Source organism: Danio rerio, chromosome 20 (assembly GCF_052040795.2).
Source record: "Danio rerio strain M-AB ecotype USA chromosome 20, GRCz13ab, whole genome shotgun sequence".
Taxonomy (NCBI): Eukaryota; Metazoa; Chordata; class Actinopteri; order Cypriniformes; family Danionidae; genus Danio; species Danio rerio.
This window is the reverse complement of record NC_141040.1, coordinates 23,373,892-23,396,890: the sequence shown is the minus strand read 5'-3', so window position 1 is coordinate 23,396,890 and position 22,999 is coordinate 23,373,892. Positions and strand designations below refer to the sequence as shown.

The window sequence follows — 22,999 nt, the reverse complement described above, 5'->3', positions numbered from 1 at the left end:
TATACTTAAATGAAAGTAATGTAAAAAGTTATATGAGAAGAGGCTAACTAGCTAACAATATAGCATTAAAGTACAGTTCAAGATAACAACAATACACAGACTTATTTTAGAAATCCTCAAAAACATTTGAACACATTTTACTTTACATTTGACTCATTGTAGATTCTTATTTCAGGTTAAAACATATCAGACTCTGCATCTGCATTGATAAACAGAGAATGGAGCACTCAAAAGTAAACACATCAAACACCTGGTTTCCTTAAAGGGCCAGCATTTATTAATTAAGTCTAAAAACTTTATGTTTAGAATAAGACAGCATTTCTCTATAAATAGCAACACAACGCATCAGAGTAGATGGGACAGCAATGGTTGAACAGTAATTTACCGTTTATTATTACAGTTACTACCTGTAATGGGTACATAAAGTAAATTACTGTAATTTGTTTAAAGTCAATTATTATTGCAGCAAAACACTGACTATTTTACAGTTATTTACCGCATAATCTACAGCAAGGGTTAACAGAGTAGCATACTTTTAACTATTTAAACTGTTGTGAAGGTTTTAAATTCTTGTAAAACAAAACAAAAAAATGTGTGATTATCATAGTTTATTATTATTATTATAAAGAACTAAAAAATGAAAAGGCACACATGTATGGAAATAATTAAAGCTGTATTGACGTTTTTACTTTTAAATTTCTTAAATTTATTCTAATATTAAACTGTTTTGTTCCTTGATTTTTATTTATTTATTTATTCCCTGTCTTTAATATTCTATATAGGTTTCTTGCCTTTTTATTCAATAACCAATCTTTCTGCCCTTAGTTATCTAAACTGAATTACAAAACTCCTCTCAGATCAGTTTTATATTGAATTTACTTGCCATCTGCCTAAGAGCAGAGTAACTGCAGAAGCAGAATACGGAAGACATATGTTCCTGGATGCATTAATAATTGCCTTTATTCCTAAACTAGTACAGTATGTACACATCAGAGTAATTCTAAATCCAAAACTCTATCAATTCCTGATCTGTCTGGGATAAAAGATATCATTTTGGCAGTCATTTGGAACAGATGCTGGAAATGGGGAAAAAAAACAAGTATATAAAAGGATTTAATTTAGTCAGTCTCCAAATTCAATTTGAAAGCATCATATGTTTCAGATGGAAACAGTGCTCTCTGTCTGGGAAATAATAATGGATTGAGTGGCCAGTGGAGAGCTGTAATTTCACTGACTGCTCACAGGATCTGTGACTCATCATATCTTCTCTATCTAGAAATCATCTCATTAAATCTATAACCATTTCTGATCTTCTGTTCCCACTGAATCAAACTTCCGTGGCCATGCTTTCCATATTGAAACTATCACATACACTCATATGGTTCTAAACCATACCAGATTTTTACCCACTTGGGTCTTATTTTCTAGAATAAAAGGGTGTTTGAGTTTGGCTGGTTTAGTTTGATTGAATTTAAACAAGCTTTGGTATGATTTCTCTGTTAGTGGGGTTAAATTAAATAAATGCCAACATCTGAACCCTGGTGGACCTAACAAACATTTTCTAGTGCAGTCTGAGTTACTTCATTGTTGAGGCAAATGAGAACTCGCATAAATTTTGTCTTACATTATAGTGCAACGTGTATTTTTTTTTTAAAGACCAAATTATAAATAGTCAGACAGCTGAGCTCAGAATAGCACACACTGCTGTCCTGGTGTGTCCAGAAATCCTGGGTCAGCATTGTTCCATGCACACACATACAGGTGTCACATCGCCGGCTGTGAAAGTCAAAGGGCGTCTCAGTCAGCATCCTTTCCTCTATTGCTGAGGTCAGTCAGCATGAGCCAGACAGGATGTCATAAAGGCCTGTGTTAGGTATGATTTACATTTGCCTTATGAAACTTAGACAGGACATATTATAAAAGTCACATGTGCATTATACAACTGCCCTTGCTGCACACTTAAATAAATAAATAAATAAATAAATAAATAAATAAATAAATAAATAAATAAATAAATAAATAAATAAATAAATAAATAAAAACATGGGCAAACTATAAATGAAATTTACACTGAGCTGACAAACATGCTTATATACTTTGAAGCAGTGGCCATTGGTCTGGTGTTGACCATGCCCCACTCACATGCTATTTTTTTTCCAAGAGAACATGAAGAGCTCACCAAGGCTTGGAAAGGCACCTAATTTATCCACAAAAGCCATCCATATTAGCAGCCATAGAGAGCTTCCCTTGGGAAGGTGACACCTCCCTGTCTCAGGACACAGCTGAGCTTTTGAATAACGCTGTGAAGTATCCCTTAGACAGTCCACCCAGAGACAGAGGACTTTGCCCTTTCAGATTCAGTTTAGCAGATGGTCTCCCAAGATCAGGGATATTCATTTCATATCTGTGGCAGTCACAAGCTATTTTTTTAATCCACCTATTTTTAGCCAAAGTCTGTCATCAAAGTGGTTCAGTATTATTACCTCCAAGAACAGTTTTCATCAGTTGCGCTCCAAAAGGGCCTCCAAAATCAACTATGCATTTTTTGCTTCAATACTTCAATTTTACTTCAATAGCACAAGTAATTTATTTTATAAGAAAAATACCCACAGTGGCTTCTCCTACCACAGAAAATTCCATTTTTTTTGTTTTGATATTTGGTACCAGTTTATCAGAAAGTGACAATTCTGTCGCCTTTGACTCATTGAATGGAAAAGGTGCTTTAATTTCAAATATTTTACGCGATATTGCATTTTTGTGCATAAGCCTAATGTGGATATTTGTATGGAAACACAGCTGATGATGTTCCTATTTTGCACAAGGAGATTGCTGTCCTTACAATCCCTGCAGACAAGATGAAGCATGAGTTTTACAGGTCTTACTTCCTCATGGCCAAAAAGAGGTCAACCCTGGATTGCTACCTCTTGAACCACTCACTCTACAGCAGGGGTGCTCAACCCCGTTCCTGGAGATCTACCTTCCTGCAGAGTTCAGTTGCAGCCTTGATCAAACATACCTGATTTAAATTACCAAGTGCTCCTTCAGATGCTACTTTGTTGGTTTAGTTGTGTTTGGTAAGGGTTGAACTCTACAAGAGGGTAGATCTCCAGGAACAGGATGGAGCACCCCTGCTCTAAAGGATGCAGAAACTCATTCATGAGGATTGGTTTGCAGCAGTCAAAAGATACTTTCAAATCTCAGTTTTATTTTGACAGGGACTGTTGCAGTTTTCTTTGAAGGTTGACCAAATCAGTACAACATCCGACCGTTCTGGCTCCACCTAACTCTGCAAGTCTCACCAACTGACTATTTTAGCCCAGTTTTGGAAACTGTTGATCAACAACACCAACAAGGTGTTCCAGCACCTCAGCTGGTTGAAGTTTCTGGTTAACTGGGATAAATTGAAGCTTGGACAGAAGTGCCCTTCAAACAAGTGTAACAATAGAGCAGGTTGGAGCACCATCTTCAATGAGCACGAAGCCTCAGCTTTGTGGACTGAACACAGACTGCATTAGCAGGTCAAGTACATTTCACAAGTCCACACTTACAGATAACTGACTGAGTAAAGCAAATTCGTATTTGGTGTGCTGTAAATAAAGAGATCTCTGTGCTTGGAAAGATTCCTGAGCCCAGGTTATTCCCTTTGTCCTTAGAGATGGGTCCGAGGTCAGTGTCTAGCCTGGCCAAAGACCACTCCACTCTGAGCTGAGAAAGGAGTCTGGTTTGAAGATGAGGGGTCAGGGTGGTGACATTAGAGAGATAATGGATGTTGGACATACTTGATTGTTTATACACAATCTATTATTTATTGTGCTGACTGGGTAGTAGTGTGACTGCCAATGATGAATAGAGTGGAGGAACTATGACGTCAATTTGTATGCAAAAATCTGGAAGCGAGTTTGCATTTTAGCACTTCCGGTTCCCTCGCCCCAAAGTCAATGGGTTTTTTGAATAGGGTTTCAGTAAAATCGTTTAAATAAGGTCCGTGGCAAACACAAATTCAATATATTTTCACGTTTTGTTCTACGATATAAAACACATCAGTTACAGCACACTTTTGAATTTTTAACTTGCAGCATAAAAGACGGTTGCTATCAAGTTGCTAAATGGGACTACAGGCGGTGTCGGAGACATTATACGTCATCGAGCTGATCTGGTCTGGAGCGCAGCTCGCTTCTGTTGGGCATTTGGATTTGTCTGTTATTTAGGTATTTTTATGAATAGTATTTTACAGTTTTTTGTGTTTTTCTAATTAAGAATTCAGATTGTGTATAGATAATGCCTTCACATGTAAAGGCTGTCGAGACAGATTCATTTGTTGATCATTTATTTTAATTAAACTACTGTATATTATGAAGATACTGCTCACCAGTGCAGCCTGTCTCTCTCCTGCCCTCAGTAATGCAAACGTGTGAATAAATGTGTAAAAATACAGACATATTAACTGTCATTTTAACGTGATCAAGTGATTTTTCATCTTTTTTATTCATCTGAACACATTTTACTCAGTCATAACTGCAATATTTACACTCCTCCATAAAACGTATAGCAGATGTGACTGTATGGGCTGCTTTTCGCTGTACGTCGTGACATAAAAGGAATATTGAATGTTGCTCTGTGTCCATGATGATGGAACTTGCAGCCATTTGATAGACTTGTTCCACCTCACGCCTCATTTCTGTCATCTGTTAAGGTAAGCAGGCTGTGTGCGCGAGCGATACACTTATTTAAATATGTCTGATGAAAATACTATATAGGCAAATTTATACACACAGTTTTAAAACTTTTAGAAAAAGCAAAGCAAAACAGATGTATTTCCCACGTAAAAATGATCCAAAAGGCACATAGGTCTATGTTTTTTTTGCGTATTTATTTGTTTATAATATATAGCGTGGATTATAATATAATATACAGAGAGATTAACTCTTTGTCATGGACATTATTTCTAAAAATAAGCTTGATAAGTTGTCTGTAGCAGGGTGGGGCTGAAGTCACAGACGAGCGCCCCGAGGGCACTGTAGTCCGTTTATAGCCTAATGTTAGCTTTTTAACTCTTGCGTTTACATTTACGCCCTATTCACACGGGGCGTCAGCGTCAACGCTTCCCATTCACTTTGAAAGGGTGACGTCAGGCGTTGCCGAACTGCATTGTGGATCCGTCGGCGCCGCTTCAGGAGCGTTCCTCGCTGCAGAAGTTGGGACCAGCTCAACTTTTCAAGCGCCGACGGAAGCGTCAGCCAATCAGATCGCTGTATGCAAATACACCAGCTCAGACAGTGGCCTATTGCTGACTGAATTTCATTGGCTGACGCTTCTTTGACGATCGTTTCAGCTCCAACTTCAGACACGCCTTCAGTCAAGCGTTGACGCTGAAGCCCCGTGTGAATAGGGCGTTAAGATCCAAAAGTGCTCCAAGTTGTATTTTCGTGTGAGGATTATCCAGCTGGACATGTAAGTGTAATGAACTGTGTTTGAACACAGAGCTTGTTATTTGCAATCTTTGAAAAGCCTATGGAAAAATCCTTTATTGATTTTCACGAGGGAACCAGTTTTATGCTAGCAGCCGATTAGCCTACAAAGTGACGTCATAGTTCCTCCACTCTATTAGCTTTGTCATTTATCTGTGTGTGCTCCTCCCAAACTTGTTTCTAAAACATCACATTGGTAAAGATGAATATCATGGCAATGGGATAACATTCCCAGGAGAATGGAAACTCCACCCACAGGTGGTCCCGAGAATTCAGGGAGGGCCCCAGTAGACTTGTTTGCTTCCTAGTAAATTTCCCACTGCCAGCTGTTCTGTTACCTGACTGAGGACCCCCTCAGCAGGATACAGATTTGATTAATTAAGCCTACTTACAAAGACTCTGCAAGATCAGGGAGGATGATCAGCAGGTCTTGTATTATTGAATTGAAACCGGCGTGGCACAGTGACATAATGGTTAGTAAGGTTGCTTTACAGCAACATGCTCTGCAGTTCAAGTCCTAACTAAGTCAGGATGGATCTGATCCATTTCCATTTGGTGCTCTGGTTTTACCCACAGTCCAAAGACATGTGGTAAAGGTGAAGTGGATGAAGTAATCTGGCCGTAGTGTGTGAATGAGAGAGTATTTGGGTGTTTCCTGCAGCACTGGGGGTTGCATGAGTTACTGCACTCTGAGGGCTGGGTTGTGGCAGGAAGGTCATTTGTGGCAAACATGTAAAACCTGCATTGATGTGGTGACCCCTAGTAAAAAGGGAATAGGCCAAAGGAAAGTGAGTGAGAGTGTGTGAACCGACTGGTAACTGACTGTTTTTATTGACTGGTAATCAAAGTTTTAATTAATAAGCCAACATTAATCAAATATATAACTGTTTGGATTGGGGTGGGGGATGGAGCGAAGGCATTTAACAGACAAATTAGCTTTTTTTCTAATTACCAGATCAGTCAAAATAAATCTACAGTACACAGCAATCCATCCACATCATTTAATTAACATGTAACAGTCCTAAATCAAGCACGCAGGTTCTCAGAGACAGCTAACAAGCAGCAGAAAATATGACCAAACCAAGCATGTACGTTGATGCGATTCACTGCCGAAAGCAATTTTCTGCAAACCACCTCACCAAACCCCCTTTAAGCAAAGAGCTTGCTGCTTAAATGCAGTGTAAGAACTTCATATCTAATTGCTGGCATGCTAATTGTGTCCCACTTCATTGCATAGAGTGCTAAGAACTCGCACGGCTCATAAAGCACAAGAGATTGAATGGGCTGATTGGCTTCTGTTCATGATTTCATGGCCGCTCCACTCCAGCCATTAAGAATTATTTTATTTATTTATTTTCTTTTCAGTCTGTTTTTACGTGACTCCACTCTTGGCCTGAAGAGGCCCACGGTACCACTTCAAGCCGACATTCAGCACTACTGGGAGCAAGCGTGTTGTGGGCAAAATTGAATGATGGCTTGATTGTGCAAATCCCATCTCATTTTGTAAACGCAAATTAATTGCATTTGCCCTCGGCCCCTTGCTGTTTAGGATCAAAGATGTTTAAAAGACATGAAAATCAGTTAAAATCCCCAAGTGACGTAGTAAAGTGTCCTCCAAACTAAATCTTTGACTTAGTATATGACAGCAACTACCATTATAGCACATGATCAAACAGCTGCGTATGCCAGAAAAAGAAGTGGAGCATTTCTGAAAGGAAAATAAAAATAAAACTTATTAGCCGGTGATTTACATCCTTCCTAAATCACAGCAGAAGGTGGAAGACGTTGTGCAGCATTTGTAACATGATGTCTACCTTATGGCTCTTATAAGCCACTGAAAAGCTTTGCATCTGTCAGTCTTCTCCTCAAGGACAACTAGTTGCCTTTGGCTAAGCTGTAAAACCTTTTGCTGAGATTGGAAATATTTTATGGCATATTCGATATCCAGGATTGGTCAACAGATTGGCTTAGCTGAACACCTAATATATCTTTTGCACATTGAACCTGAGCAGAGTGGTACAGAATACTATTAATGAGACAGGAGAAACCTCATGTCACTTCAAGCATTTTGGAGATCTTGATGTGTGTGTATGTGTGTTTTTATACAACAATAAATCAATATTTAATAGTTAAGTCTGAATTTTCATGTATTAATCAATTTTCTTAATGCCAGTGTTTAAACCAGATAACCTAAAGGAAAACGATTACTGGCTAAAAAAAAACTGAGGCAGTTAACAATTGAAAGAAATGAAGTTCAGTTTATATGCTATTTACTAGGTATTTAAAATTTGTTAATTAAAACGGTTGTTAATTAAAACAGTAGTTTTGTTATGTTAAGTGGACGCTGACAATCGGATTTTAAGGTTTATTAAACGGAATGGTCAGGCAAGCAACAGTCAACACAATAGCAAACAGATATAAACAGGCAATTCCAGAGTTGTGGTCATATAACAGGTGGATGGTCAAAAGGTAGGCAGAATACAATGTAAACAAACAAACAAACAAGGCGAGGGTCAAAACCGTCAAGGCAAGGAAAATAATAATATAATAATAATTCATTTAAGGTGATGCAGTGGCGCAGTAGGTAGTGCTGTTGCCTCACAGCAAGAAGGTCGCTGGTTCAAGTGATGTGCTGTGGCTGGAAGGGCATCTGCTGCATAAAATAAATGCTGGATAAGTTGGCGGTTAATTCCACTGTGGCGACCCCAGATTAATAAAGGGACTCAGCCAAAAAGAAAATTTATGAATTAATTCATTTTATTTGTAAATGGCGCCTTTCTAGACACCCAAGGTTGTCTTACAATAAGCATCAACAGCCATGCTAAAACAAATTATAAAACATTACTAAACAAGCATTGACCAAGCAGGTATGAACACACATCTCGAATATAAAATAACATGATAAAAAATTGTTAAAGCAAAGCATGCTTAAAAATATGAGTCTTTGGACGAGATTTAAAAGTGTGAAGACTAGTACTGCTCCTTAGATCTAGGGGAAGCGAGTTCCATAGCCGAGGAGCCATAGAGCTAAAAGATCTGTCTCCCATTGCGCTCAATCGAGTGCAAGGTGGTACCAGGGAGAAGGAGTTAGCTGATCTAGGTAAGTAGGTAGTGCTGTCGCCTCAGAGCAAGAAGGTCGCTGGTTCGAACCTCGGCTTAGTTGGCGTTTCTGTGTGAAGTTTGCATGTTCTCCCTGCCTTCGCGTGGGTTTCCTCCGGGTGCTCCGGTTTCCCCCACAGTCCAAAGTCATGCGGTACAGGTGAATTGGGTTGGCTAAATTGTCCGTAGTATATGAGTGTGTGTGTGTGTGTGAATGTGTGTTTGTGGATGTTTCCCAGAGATGGGTTGCGGCTGGAAGAGCATCTGCTGCGTAAAAACTTGCTGGATAAGTTGGCGGTTCATTCCGCTGTGGCAACCCTGGATTAATAAAGGGACTAAGCCAACAAGAAAATGAATGATAAAGCTGTAAGGTTTTTATCCCAATATTAAAGTTTAAACTGCTTTGTTTATTATTTATTTGTACAAATCCTATAACATGTTTTTAAACATATATTGACTAAAATAACATATCCAAAATAAAAATTATATATAAATTAAACAAAGTTAAATAGGTAAAGCTACATAGGTAAATCTGTCGCCTCACAGCAAGAAGATCACTGGTTCGACCCTCGGCTGGGTCAGTTGGCATTTCTGTGTTAAGTTTGTATGTTCTCCTTGTTCGAGTGAGTTTGCTTCGAGTGCTCTGGTTTCCCCCACAGTCCAAAAACATGTGGTATAGGTGAATTGGGTAAGCTAAATTGTCTGTATTTTATGTATGTTAATAGAAGTGTATGGGTGTTTCCCATTGATGGGTTGCAGCTGGAAGGGCATTCGCTGTGTGAAACATATGCTGAATAAGTTGGCGGTTCATTCCACTGTGGCGACCCCTAATGAATAAAGGGACTAAGCCGAAAAGAAAATGAATGAATGAAATAATAATAATATATTGAAATTACTTAAAAATACAAGATGTTTATTACCATTCACTCACTAAAAAATTAATACCCTTTTGCGATCCAAAAAGAGCAGTTTAGCACCAAAAATTCCATCTGGTGGATTTACTTTTATATTGCCTGAGCATTAAAATGCCACAGAAACAGTACAGAATATTGATTTTACAGGACAGAAAAGCAGCTGCTCAGCATGAACAAAATCTCTTCATGCTTTCCTCTCAGCAGACCAACACCATCATAAAACCGTTTTCCAAGTCAGCAGGCCACGAGGATTCCCAGAATCAGACACTGACAAAACATTGCTCTGTCTTTTGTCTGCTATAATAAAATCTGACTTACAGAGTTTTTGATAGTCCTGTTCAGCTCCTCTGTTTCACAGCCATGTGATGCTATAACACTCTTCGTCCTCTAATCACGGTCAATACATCTACATGGACAATCATATTCTAATATGAACACGATTCAGACTCTACTCTGTTTATCAATCTGACATGTAAACAGGAATTTGAGTTTAATATACAGTAGCTGAAGTCATACTTTAAGTAAGCACGAATCTAATTAAAAAAAAAATAATTCTGTTTGCATTATAAATGTATATGCACCTTACATACTGGATTGAGTCCAATACATAGTGGACATTGTAACACCCACTATGGTAACACCCATGCAACTGTGATGACTGGGTTTAGGGTTTGGGTAGGTATAAACGTTAACACACAATGCAATAGGTAAATTATTAATAAATATAAAAAATTATCATCTAGAATTTCTAGCAAAAAACTCTCGTGCCACGTCCACAATGTATTGGACCTGATCCAGTGTTACCAACCCCTCCTGTTAGTCTAGGGAATGAGATTTGACATTTATGTATAATAAATTTATACAATTAGTGAATTAAATGCAAAAGACAACCAACGTAAATACCAAAAAATTTAGTCTTTTTTTACAACACCCAAAATGAACAAAAACAACGAATAATCAAAAAAAAAAGAAAAAAAAGTAAGGCAAAAGTATATATTTACAATATATACAACACATGGACTCGCACAAAGACGGGGAAAAACAAGACAGCCAGCAGAAGGGATGTGGGTGGCGCTAAAGAAATGAAAAGAACAAAACCCAAACAATATCTCCCCAGAAGCATCTAACTAACTAAATATATGAAACAAAATAACAAACACGCGAAGGGTCTTCCGAGTCCTAACAATCTACTCTTATCTTTCCAAAAAGTACAAGAGGTGGCGCTCGCCCCTAAACTGATGTATACTATACACAAGAGTTGTCCTACATTTTGTATGTCATGTGACAAGCTTACCTGTCTGCTCCGTCCAAGCCTCGTAAACAATGTAAATGAGAAATGGAATGATATATGCTATGAAGGACGGACGGATAACGTACACACAAAAACAGGCAGCAACAAAAATACACAGTCAGACAGGGTTTTCAGTCAGACTTTTATAAAGGGTGGTCTTTGCTTATTCGATATGACGTCAGATTAATGTAACCGGGGAGGAAATGATTGACGACTGAATTGACCAATAATCAGATCCTGAGAATATGAAAGCAGATACGAGAGAACAGAGCGAGAGAGAAAGAGAGAGAGAGAAAAACATAAACAGAGCACAAATAACACAAATACATAACATCCAGTACGTTATAGAACTGCAGGCTGCAGCGAGGACACACTCAATTTTAGGCACAGTATGTAATTTCTGCCACTAGAGTGTGTGAAACAAAAGCCCAGATTGATGATGCTGTGACTGAGTGTGGAATCATGGAAGTTGTCATCTTTATTACTATACGAGACTCCAGCAGAGGTCATGTTCATTATTTTCATGGGAGCATGAAGCAGAGTAAGACTGAAAGCTGTTAAAGTGAAACCAGCACTGATGCAATTGCTGATGAGAGATGAGCGCAATGCGGTACGAAAGCAGCAAAGCTTTTATTATGCCACAGTCCACCATTTTTGGTTCTTATGGTCATGATAATATAGGGAAGAAGCAGCTCTGTTTTATCATACTAAATACATTTTACATTTATACATTTTATTGTACAGTAACATTTTATTGAAACCATCTATAGAATACATTCCTTCCTCTCTTATACACCAGACACTTTGTTAGAGACATTTCTATGTTTCTGTTTGCACAGATAGGTATTTTATATTTGTTACATCCCAGTCTCGTTCCTGCTCACCCAATCATCCCTCTCCCTAACAAACCACCTCCATCCAATCCCGTGAACTCTCACCAGCTTTCTAATTACTTGCACCTGTTCCCCATCACCAAAGGACACTATAAAAACCTACCTTCTCCTCTCAGTCATCGGCCGGTATTGAAGTCGGATGGTTGTCCTCATCTTCGGTCCTTCGTTTTCCCCCCTTCTTCCATGGATGTTTCCTTATGAGACTTCGAGTCCTTCACACTGATCAAGAGAAGTGCTTACACTAATATCATGTCTACTAGAAGATCTGCCATTGACTTGATGAACTGTGTTTATGTATACTGACCTTTCTCACCCTCTCTCTTTGGCTCTTGGTGAAGGCGGTCGCACTTTTTTCCACGCCGTCCCATATCTCTCCTTGCTAGCTCCTCTTGTCTTCATCTTATTCTATCTCTGAGGCTCTCTGTGCTCTGCTATTCAAACAAATAAGGAATTATGGATTTGATCAACTGGTGTCTGAATGCGATTGACACCATCTTCTCGACAAGAAGTTTGGGCTCTGGAGAGCCCACTTGTCCTGCAGGGACATTTGCAGCTGGATACATGATGGACAGGTGGGAAAAGTGGCGCGTCCTGTGCCTGGCTACTCTGTCTCTGGAGGATATTGAAGATATTTACCTATTCGGAACTTTGATAACAGGGTTTCTGCTGATGGGCTAATGCGGGGCCCTGGGGTATCGACGATGAAAGCAGTCAGTGCTGTTCAAAACCCCACCAGGCTGGCCGGCTTGATTGAAACGCTAATGGGTAGGGTCGCTAATAATCAGACTTTGGTCCTAGACCGCAAATTGGAAAGCATCAAGGTGAAACTAGCAACAACATTTGGCCTGATCTGGAAACGAGTGATGGACATTAAGTATTTGTATAACTGGCAGATATTGACCTAGAGTTGAAGTACTTTTCTACTCTTTCGGTTCCCTTGTTTTTTTTCCTGCCAGACGGCCTCTGCTGGAGAAAAACAACTTCTCCAGGATAGCAAGATAAGGAGACTCTCTGAAATTCCTGCTCCCTGTCAAGGACACCTGTACACACACACACACACACACACACACACACATACACACCTACAGATAAACTATCACCACCTAGCCCCTTATCCCACGCTTTAGTGTGCTTTCACCCACTGGAGGGGGTAGGTGGGTCTGTGACTAGCACCCCCTGGCTGCTGGACCAGATGGCTGCCCGCCCTCATCAGACTATATCCACATCCCCTGTTCCCATCCCCTGTTGACATATTGTCTTGTCTGTATGTTCATTTGCTTGACTACTAGGGCTTTTTTTCCCTCCCTGATCTTACACTGCCTTAATTCAAGAGCAAGGTGAGGGAGATTTTTTTTGCCTCCCTCTCCTGAAATGTATCTTACTTCCTTTTTCTAAATGCTACCTCCTGTGACCTGTCTTCCCCTGAAAATTTTAATGTTTGTGAATGGTCGGGTGGGTTCAATTTCACTATTTAAAAGTGTGTGTGACAAATAAAGGCCTGATTTGATTTGATTTGATTTGATTTGATTTGATTTGATTTGATTTGATTTGATCTGCTGATGTTCCCACGAGCAAACCATATGTGAGATCGTTAGCATCTGATGTGTACATTAGCTATGCTGTGAAAGAAGATCGCTACAGCATTACTACCACTCCTTTGCTTCCTTACATTGATTAAGTGACTTTGTTTTGAATAAAACTTATAAAAGATAACCTTCCTTGTCTACCAGCATGACAATATTTTTATACTTTGTAAGTTTTTCTACAGCCACATACTCTATATATAAAGTCTTTAAATATATCATATTTTCTTTCATTTTCTATTGCATAACTTCTGTTTTTCCATAATTTAGATTCTTATACTTATAATAATAATAATAATAATAATATGTTATTGTTGTTATTATTTTTAAGGTCACACGAGTGATTGTGTTAGGATTTCACATCAAATCATACTGTGTATGGCAGTGAAATTTGAATTTAGTTCTGTTAAAAAGCTGATCTGTGTGGTGTAAGAAAACGCTTTATGTTTTATATAAATCAAAAGTTGAAATTAAAGGTGATAACTATTTGATGTATTGCCAGAAAAGTGGTTAATTCGTACAATTTAATTCTATTAAACCCCTCTCCTTACCCCTCATTGAGGGATGAGCTAATCATACTAAAATGTTCGAAAGAGATCATATAAATGAATATGAATTATATCCACTTGGTCAACAATTTTCAAATGGCAGTGATTGAGCTGAAATATGAATCTTGAAAGGATCATACAGTATCAGCTGACAGTACAGTATAGCAATACAGTACACACCCATTTTAAAAATGAATATTTTTATTCATTTCTCAGTCAACATAAGTAATATATTTTGGTGCATTTGAACAAAACAGATCTATTAAAGTAATATATTTATTAAAATTATATTTTAGTCACCAAACATTTTTAGAAAAAGAATTATACATTTTTCATTATACATTTTTAGTTTCTTTTGAATTTTGCTAAAAAATACTTAATATATTTACTTAACATATGCATTTGGGTGTACTAATTTTGAACCGTTAGATTAGCTTCGGTTTTGGCTTTAGCACTGAATATTCTAATGTATATGCACAAATATAATATTGTAAAGCTTCCTATAGAAGATATTCATTTCAATGAGAGATTTGTGAGGGGTGTGCTCATATATGTTGAGCACTGTTAAAGGCTCATATTATATCACAACAGTAGGATAACATGATTTATTAACATGAGGCTGGTTTGTGTGTCATTTCCAAAAGCTGGATTTTTTTGTGTGAATTATCAGTGTATTGGTGTGCATATCCTCATGATTTAGCATTTTGTCTGCCCGGTGTAAGTGGAGTAAATGTCCAGACAGCGTCCTTGTTCACCTTGGCCTGTGTGATCTGCTCAGCCCTTATCAGTCTGCTCCTGCTCTTAAATGAAAGAGTCATGGGTTCAGATGAGAACAATGCTGGCTACAGAACCTGCTCATATTACTGTGGCTGATGGTGTGGGATCTGCTCACAGCCGAACAACTGTAATCATATCACATTTCATCCAAATAGAAGGATCAAACGGGGACATTATTAACCTCCTTTAACTTTTCTCTGAGCTAGAAAGCTGCACTTGATGTTTCTTGTTTAATTTGATTTTCTTAAACGGCCACTTTGCATAAACACAATTATAATGGTCAGCATCAAGGTGGCTTCGCTTTGTCAAGTCGCATTTATTTATATGATGCTTTATATACAGAAGAATATTCCCAAAGGAGCTTCACTGGAAAACAACAAAAATATGCTCAAAATAAGTTCAAAAATTACTAGTGTTTTGCTTAATATCTTATAAATGCTAAATAAAATTTTAAATATAAAAAAGGACACATTAAACAAGATAAAGTTTAAGTGATAATATCTATACAAACATGTGCTCGTATACACTGACAATCTCAAATCCAAACTCAAATGCAGAAATAAAAAGTCTTTATCAGTGATGTTGTTACAACCCAAAACTCAAAACTGGCTCGAATAACAACAACAACATTCAAGGTTTTGAGCTGAACATATGAAAGACACAGACGATTGGATTAATAAATTGACATCCCGTCAATACTCTTTAATTTTCAAAATCATAGATTAAACAACATTAACAAAAATCCAGTACACAGGTAGGGCAGCTAAGGAAAACAGGTCTCTGACTATACTGTTTTTAATTGGACAGATCTTACCTACAACTCCTACTGCTTACCTTCGCTAAACTAAATAAATAACAAAACGTGACTATGAAAAATAAACCACTACCTGCTACAAAACAAAGTATCAAAACAAACAAACTAGTTAACACATTACAAACTAAAGAATCAAAAGGTTAACAAAAACAAAACACAAAATGGAGTGGCATGTAGATGGACGATCGCCTGGCATGCGGAGCACCGCCAGCCAGACCACCTTAGCGCAAGCCACCACCAAGCATATACAGTTTTCTTATACGATACAATACAATCACTTTACATTTCTTAACAAGAATGAAATCAGTGAAAAAACATAAAGGAGAAGAGAAAAAAAAAAAAAACAGAGAGGACAGAGAGAGACTGAGCCGCCATTGCTGTCAGCCTTATATACGGGAATCCCTAGTGACGTCACGGGCATCATCCAATCCTGGATAAGCAGAGTAAAAACACTCCTCCTATAACTCGAGTGCAACAAGCACAAACCGGCAACAAATAAGTAAACGAATTAAATAACACAGACCCACATAACAGATGTAAAGTAACAAATTACAAATACTAAAAATTACTTTAATTGAGTAGTTTTTCTCAGAACTTGTAATTTACTAAGTAGTTTTAAAAATCTTTAACTTCTTATTATACTTGAGGGAGTGATTCGCTAAGACTGAATCACCCTTACGAACAACTTGTGTGAACCATCGATATCCCTGCGTCTCAATGTGCCCATCCACCTTTTTGATTTAAATGGTATATAACATTTGCAATATTCAATTATTTAAGAAGGACAGTATGCATTCTGCAGTATACACTCTATGTAACTAGCCGTTACTTCACTTAGCCGACAGTAATGCAAGATTTTGCACCACAGCATCTTGTTGTCATACTTTATTTACAATGTTTGCTTATTTTATTTAACAAAACTAGCATAAGCCTAGAATTAAGTGTGAGTTGGTGCTACTTATGGTCAGTGTAATAAGAAACTGTATTATCATTAATACTTGTTTTGCACAAAAGTTCGTACATACATAAATGGAAGAAATTTTTTTTTTACCTATGAAATGTTCTGCCTCTGTGCTTTGTTTTCTTTGTTAGTTCGTTACTAGACCAATACACAGCGCTAAAGTCCAGCATCATCAGATCGACTTTAGTCTTGACTTGTGCGGTTGAATGAAATTTGAGTTGGATGCCCTGTACAAATATAGCAGCGCTATTGACACATGCTCAGGGTCCACATGCAATATCCAGTGTATAAATCTTTGGTCTACCGTGATTGGCTTAATAGAAAAATCCTGTGGTCAAAATCAAGTTCTGTGATTCCAGTCCAGTGAAATCGCACATAAAAAAGTAGATCGCATCATACTGAGCAACCCCGAGACATGGACACTTTATAAATGCAGTAAACTGTCTGAGCATTAGTGGAGGCAAAAGTGTTCAAGAAGAAGTTTAAAATCTTTACGCTCAATGGCCCAGAGACTGTTTAGACTGCATGTCATTAATGGGAAGATGATATTTGTTTACAGGTATGGTGACCAAAATCGCCAAGTTGCAAGTAAATGCAATTTTTTTTTGCATTACTCACTATACACTTGAGTACTTTTAAAATGGCAATTTTTTACTCAGATTTTTAGTTATATTTACAATAGATTGTTTTACTCATACTACATTTTGGCCAAGTAATGGTACTTTCTACTTGAGTATTAATTTTGAGTACTCTTTCCACCACTGGTCTTTATTTATTTAGTTTTACAGTTAGAGCGTATTTTCTTTTTTTTATAGTAGTCATAGTATTATAGTAGCCGTTTCTTTTAATCGGTGTAAAGAACAACTGGAAGTTTAAATTAATTTTGCATCACAAAAGCATTTTGATTTTGGTAAAGGTGTCTGCAACTTTTGTAAAGCGTCAAATCACCGTCATATTAAGGCACAATCCCAATTCTACCCCTTAGCACTTACTCCTACCCCTCATTTTGCACATTCACGTTAAGGGGTAGGGGTGTCCCAATTCTCTTTAGGTTGAAGGCGTAGGGCTAAGGGGAAGGAGTGAATTCCCCCCTTCGAATGAAGATTTTTCAGCACCAAACTCGAAACCAAGGGGTAAGAAAATTTCCCAGAATACACCAGCCACAACAGCAGAATCACTGCACCAGGAAGTAAAGAGATCCACATATTTTTTTGTCATTATTACGAATTTTTACAACACGCAAGCATATGTTTTTAAATATTCATAACAGCGTTTTTACTGTCATGCTTAAAAAAAAACAAAAAAACTTTTAAAGCTAAAATAAAAAATGCTAAATTACGCAAACTATAATCCATAATCATAAATCCTGTACAGCAGTCCCACAACATTCTGACACTTGATGACACTCAAATACCCTGTCAGTAATGTCTAGTGGCTGGTAATGGGCTTTTTACTATGTCTGCTGTAATGTTAATGTTGTTTTTGGTGTGTTTACATAGATGAGTATGGCCATCGTGTTAAATGCACAGTATTACAATCTTATTGCCACATTAGATTGTTATGATTGTTATGATTGTTATGAAGGTAAATACCAAAAAATACCACAACTAGAATAACTTCAGCAGTCGCCATCGTCTGATGTCATATGAAGCATGAGATAGCGAGGACATATGATGACATGTGCAGGTGCTGTAGTGCTGTCCCAATTCTTAGAGGTAAATTTTGAAGCCCTTCCCATTCGCCCTCGGTTGTAAGGGCCAAGGGGAAGGGAAAGGGATACAAAAATAGAATTGGGATTGGGCCTAACTGTCGAAACATGTGCATGACTGCATAAATGTATTATTCCTTTAAAGAAAAGTTGGATATTGTGCATGTCTATTATCACAATTTGTACTAAAGTAATTGTACACGTTTCTATTTTACATTTACATTTACATTTAGTCATTTAGCAGACGCTTTTATCCAAAGCGACTTACAAATGAGGACAAGGAAGCAATTTACACAACCAAGAGCAACAATGAATAAGTACTAAAGGCAAGTTTCAGGTCTGTAAAGTCTAAGAAGGGAAGTGTTAGTAGTTTTTTTTTTTTTTGTACAGTTAGTGTGATATTCAGAGGCAATTGCAGATTAGGAAGTGAAGTGGAGACTAAATAGTTGAGTTTTTAGTCGTTTCTTGAAAATAGCGAGTGACTCTGCTGTTCTGATGCAGTTAGGGAGTTCATTCCACCAACTGGGCAGATTGAGCGTGAGCGTTCGCGAAAGTGATTTTTTCCCTCTTTGGGATGGAACCACGAGGCGACGTTCATTCACAGAACGCAAGTTTCTGGAGGGCACATAGATCTGCAGAAGCGAGAGCAGATAAGAAGGTGCTAGGCCAAAAGTCACTTTGTAGGCAAACATCAGAGTTTTGAATTTGATGCTAGCAGCAACTGGCATCCAGTGCAAACGGACTAGCAGCGGAGTGACATGTGCTCGTTTAGGTTCATTGAAGACAACTCGTGCTGCTGCATTCTGGAGCAGTTGAAGAGGCTTGATAGAGTTAGCTGGAAGCCCAGCTAGTAGAGAGTTGCAGTAATCCAGTTTGGAGAGAACAAGAGCTTGAACAAGGAGTTGAGCTGCATGTTCAGATAAGAAGGGTCGGATCTTTCTGATGTTATAGAGTGCAAATCTGCACGATCGAGCAGTTCTAGAAATGTGGTCAGAGAAGTTTAGTTGGTCATCAATCGTTACTCCAAGGCTTTTCACTATTTTGGATGCAGTAATGGTTGCCCCATCCATCTGGATTGAAAAGTTATGGTGTAGAGTCGGGTTGGCAGAAACTACAAGCATTTCCGTTTTTGCGAGGTTCAGCTGAAGATGATGATCTTTCATCCAGTGTGAAATATCCAACAGGCAGGCTGAGATACGAGCTGGAACCGAGGGATCATCAGGATGAAAAGAGAGGTATAGCTGGGTATCATCAGCATAGCAGTGGTAGGAGAATCCATGTCTCTGGATGACTGGTCCTAGAGATGATGTGTAGATGGAGAAGAGAAGTGGCCCAAGAACAGAGCCTTGAGGTACCCCAGTGTTTAGATGCTGTAGGTTGGACACCTCTCCCCTCCAAGACACCCTGAATGACCTGTCAGAGAGGTAAGATCTGAACCATTGTATAACAGTGCCCGCAACGCCCAGTGACTCAAGCGTAGATAGCAGAATCTGGTGGTTGACAGTGTCAAAAGCAGCTGACAAGTCCAGCAAAATGAGGACTGATGATTTAGAGTCTGCTTTAGCCAGTCTGAGATCCTCCACGACCGAGAGCAGGGCAGTCTCAGTTGAGTGGCCTTTCTTAAAACCGGATTGCTTGTTGTCCATGAGATTGTTTTGAGTAAGAAAGTCCAGGACTTGATTGAACACTACTTTCTCCAGAATCTTGGCCATGAATGGAAGCAGGGATACTGGTCTGTAGTTTTCAAGTAGCGTATGGTCCAGGTTGGGTTTCTTTAGCAGTGGGGTTACCCTAGCCTGCTTAAATGTAGTGGGGAATAAACCAGAGTTAAGCGATGTGTTAATTATGTGAGTCAGTGTTGGTATGACTGCAGGAGAGATGGCTTGCAAGAGATGAGAGGGAATGGGATCGAGTGGACAGGTGGTTGCATGGCTAGATAGCACAAGTTTGGACACCTCAGACTCAGAGAGCTGAGAAAAAGAGGTGAGTGTGTGTGGTGTTGGTGTTGTATCTTGCGTGTTTGTTGTAGGTGCAGCAAATTGAGCACTGATTTTTGCAGTTTTGGTGCAGAAGAATGTAGCAAAGTCATCAGTAGTAAGTGTGGAGGATGCGGGTGGAGGAGGAGGATAGAGGAGGGAGGAAAATGTTTTAAAAAGTAGGCGAGGATTAGTGGCATTGTTGATTTTCAGACGGTAATACGTCTGCTTTGCAGAAGTAACCTCAGCTGAGAAAGAGGACAGAAGAGTTTGATATGTTAAGAGATGTGCAGGATTTTTAGTTTTCCGCCAAATTCTCTCCGCAGCCCGAAGTTTTGAACGATGCTCACGGAGAGCATCCGAGAGCCAGGGTGCAGGAGGACTGGCACGGGCTGGCCTGGATGCAAGAGGACATAATCGGTCTAGACATGATGCTAGTGTGGAGCAGAGTGTATTAGTGGCACTATTCGAATCAAGTGCAGTGAGTTTGCGAGATGGAGGAAGAGAGTCTGAAACAATGGTGGATAGTCTATTGGGTGAGAGAGATCGTAGGTTTCTGCGAAAGCTAACCAGTGTTGGAGTGTGTGGCGGCTCAGGAGTAATGTGGATGTTGAGAGACAGAAGGAAATGATCAGATATTTGTAGTGGAGTTACTATTGTTTGATCAGTGAAGCAGTGTCGTGTGTAAATAAGGTCTAGCTCATTACCTGATTTGTGGGTAGCAGAAGTAGGTGCTCTTTTTAGGTCGAAAGAGGCAAGCAAAGTCTGAAAGTCTGCAGCTTGCGGTTTGTCAACGTAAATGTTGAAGTCACCTAGCACCAATAAGGGAGTGGCAAAATTAGAAAAAGATGAGAGAAGAACATCCAGTTCATCTAGGAAGTGACCTAATTTACCTGGTGGGCGGTAGATGACAACCACATTTATGTAGAAGGGGTGGATAATGGTGACAGCATGGAATTCAAAGGAGCTGATTGTTGGCAGGGACGGTATCAGAGTAAATTTCCATTCTTTGGAAATTAGTAGTCCAGTCCCACCCCCTCTCCCTGTCTGACGAGGAGTGTGGGAAAAAGAGAAATTAGCAGAAAGAGTAGCATGTGTAGCAGTGTCCTCCGGCCTCAACCAGGTCTCAGTTAGAGCCATGAGATTATAGTCAGAATATGTAGCTATGGAGGTAATAAAATCAGCCTTGTTAACAGCTGATTGACAATTCCAGAGGCCCACGGAGAGAGAGAGTTGTGAAATAGTAGATACATGTATTGAACGAAGGTTGTGAGGATTACGTCTGCAGCGTACCTCCCGTGTTTTGCGAGTGTTAGTAACAACAGGAATTAGAAAACACATAATAAAAGTGCACTGACAACAAAAAATAAGTGTAAAGTAAAACAATACAGTAAAGTACTCAAGTGCTTTGTCGGTGTCTTTGCTCGGTGGAGTCGCGCAGGTAGAGTCGATGGTCTGTACCCTCGTCGGTCTTCACACGAGGCGGTCTTCACACGAGGCTGCCGCGACCGCTGCCGCGGTGAACTAGTTGTTTATATAACCCCAAAGCACTAGCTGATTGAATTCAGCTGGACACGCCTCCCGAGTCAAAACAAGGGCCGAAACTGAGGCGGACGACGCGAAACCGCGTCTGCGTTCGCTACACAAGCTCTTATAGTAACCAAGGAAACAGTGGCTAAACAACTTCTAGTATTATACACAACTGAAAGCAAGTTTAAATGTCCTACAACTTTACACAAACAGCTGGAAACAAGTCCTCAAACCATACACAACAACTGAAACAAATCTTAAATGTACTTACAGGCTGCTGGTCTAGATGCTGCTAAAGTGCTTCTCCTGCCGACTAATGCTAGCGTGCTCTCTATATAGTGGTTACCTGGCGTTTGGACACGCCTCTCGAGTCAAAACAAGGGCCGAAACTGAGGCGGACGACGCGAAACCGCGTCTGCGTTCGCTACACAAGCTCTTATAGTAACCAAGGAAACAGTGGCTAAACAACTTCTAGTATTATACACAACTGAAAGCAAGTTTAAATGTCCTACAACTTTACACAAACAGCTGGAAACAAGTCCTCAAACCATACACAACAACTGAAACAAATCTTAAATGTACTTACAGGCTGCTGGTCTAGATGCTGCTAAATTGCTTCTCCTGCCGACTAATGCTAGCGTGCTCACTATATAGTGGTTACCTGGCGTTTGGACACGCCTCCCGAGTCAAAACAAGGGCCGAAACTGAGGCGGACGACGCGAAACCGCGTCTGCGTTCGCTACACAAGCTCTTATAGTAACCAAGGAAACAGTGGCTAAACAACTTCTAGTATTATACACAACTGAAAGCAAGTTTAAATGTCCTACAACTTTACACAAACAGCTGGAAACAAGTCCTCAAACCATACACAACAACTGAAACAAATCTTAAATGTACTTACAGGCTGCTGGTCTAGATGCTGCTAAAGTGCTTCTCCTGCCGACTAATGCTAGCGTGCTCTCTATATAGTGGTTACCTGGCGTTTGGACACGCCTCTCGAGTCAAAACAAGGGCCGAAACTGAGGCGGACGACGCGAAACCGCGTCTGCGTTCGCTACACAAGCTCTTATAGTAACCAAGGAAACAGTGGCTAAACAACTTCTAGTATTATACACAACTGAAAGCAAGTTTAAATGTCCTACAACTTTACACAAACAGCTGGAAACAAGTCCTCAAACCATACACAACAACTGAAACAAATCTTAAATGTACTTACAGGCTGCTGGTCTAGATGCTGCTAAATTGCTTCTCCTGCCGACTAATGCTAGCGTGCTCACTATATAGTGGTTACCTGGCGTTTGGACACGCCTCCCGAGTCAAAACAAGGGCCGAAACTGAGGCGGACGACGCGAAACCGCGTCTGCGTTCGCTACACAAGCTCTTATAGTAACCAAGGAAACAGTGGCTAAACAACTTCTAGTATTATACACAACTGAA

The 22,999-nt window shown here is 39.3% G+C and overlaps 1 protein-coding gene across 1 annotated transcript; it reads right to left on the bottom strand.

Annotated features, from left to right (window-relative positions):
- Window positions 1-15,246: 15,246 nt before the first annotated feature.
- Window positions 15,247-22,815, bottom strand: LOC141379554 (uncharacterized). Its single transcript, XM_087298100.1, has 2 exons — window positions 20,926-22,815; window positions 15,247-20,844 (listed from the first exon to the last, which is right to left on the bottom strand). Exons 1-2 carry the CDS (start codon window positions 21,371-21,373, stop codon window positions 18,476-18,478), a joined length of 2,817 nt encoding a protein of 938 aa, XP_087154226.1. The 5' UTR covers window positions 21,374-22,815; the 3' UTR covers window positions 15,247-18,475.
- Between the last annotated feature and the right edge of the window lie 184 nt (window positions 22,816-22,999).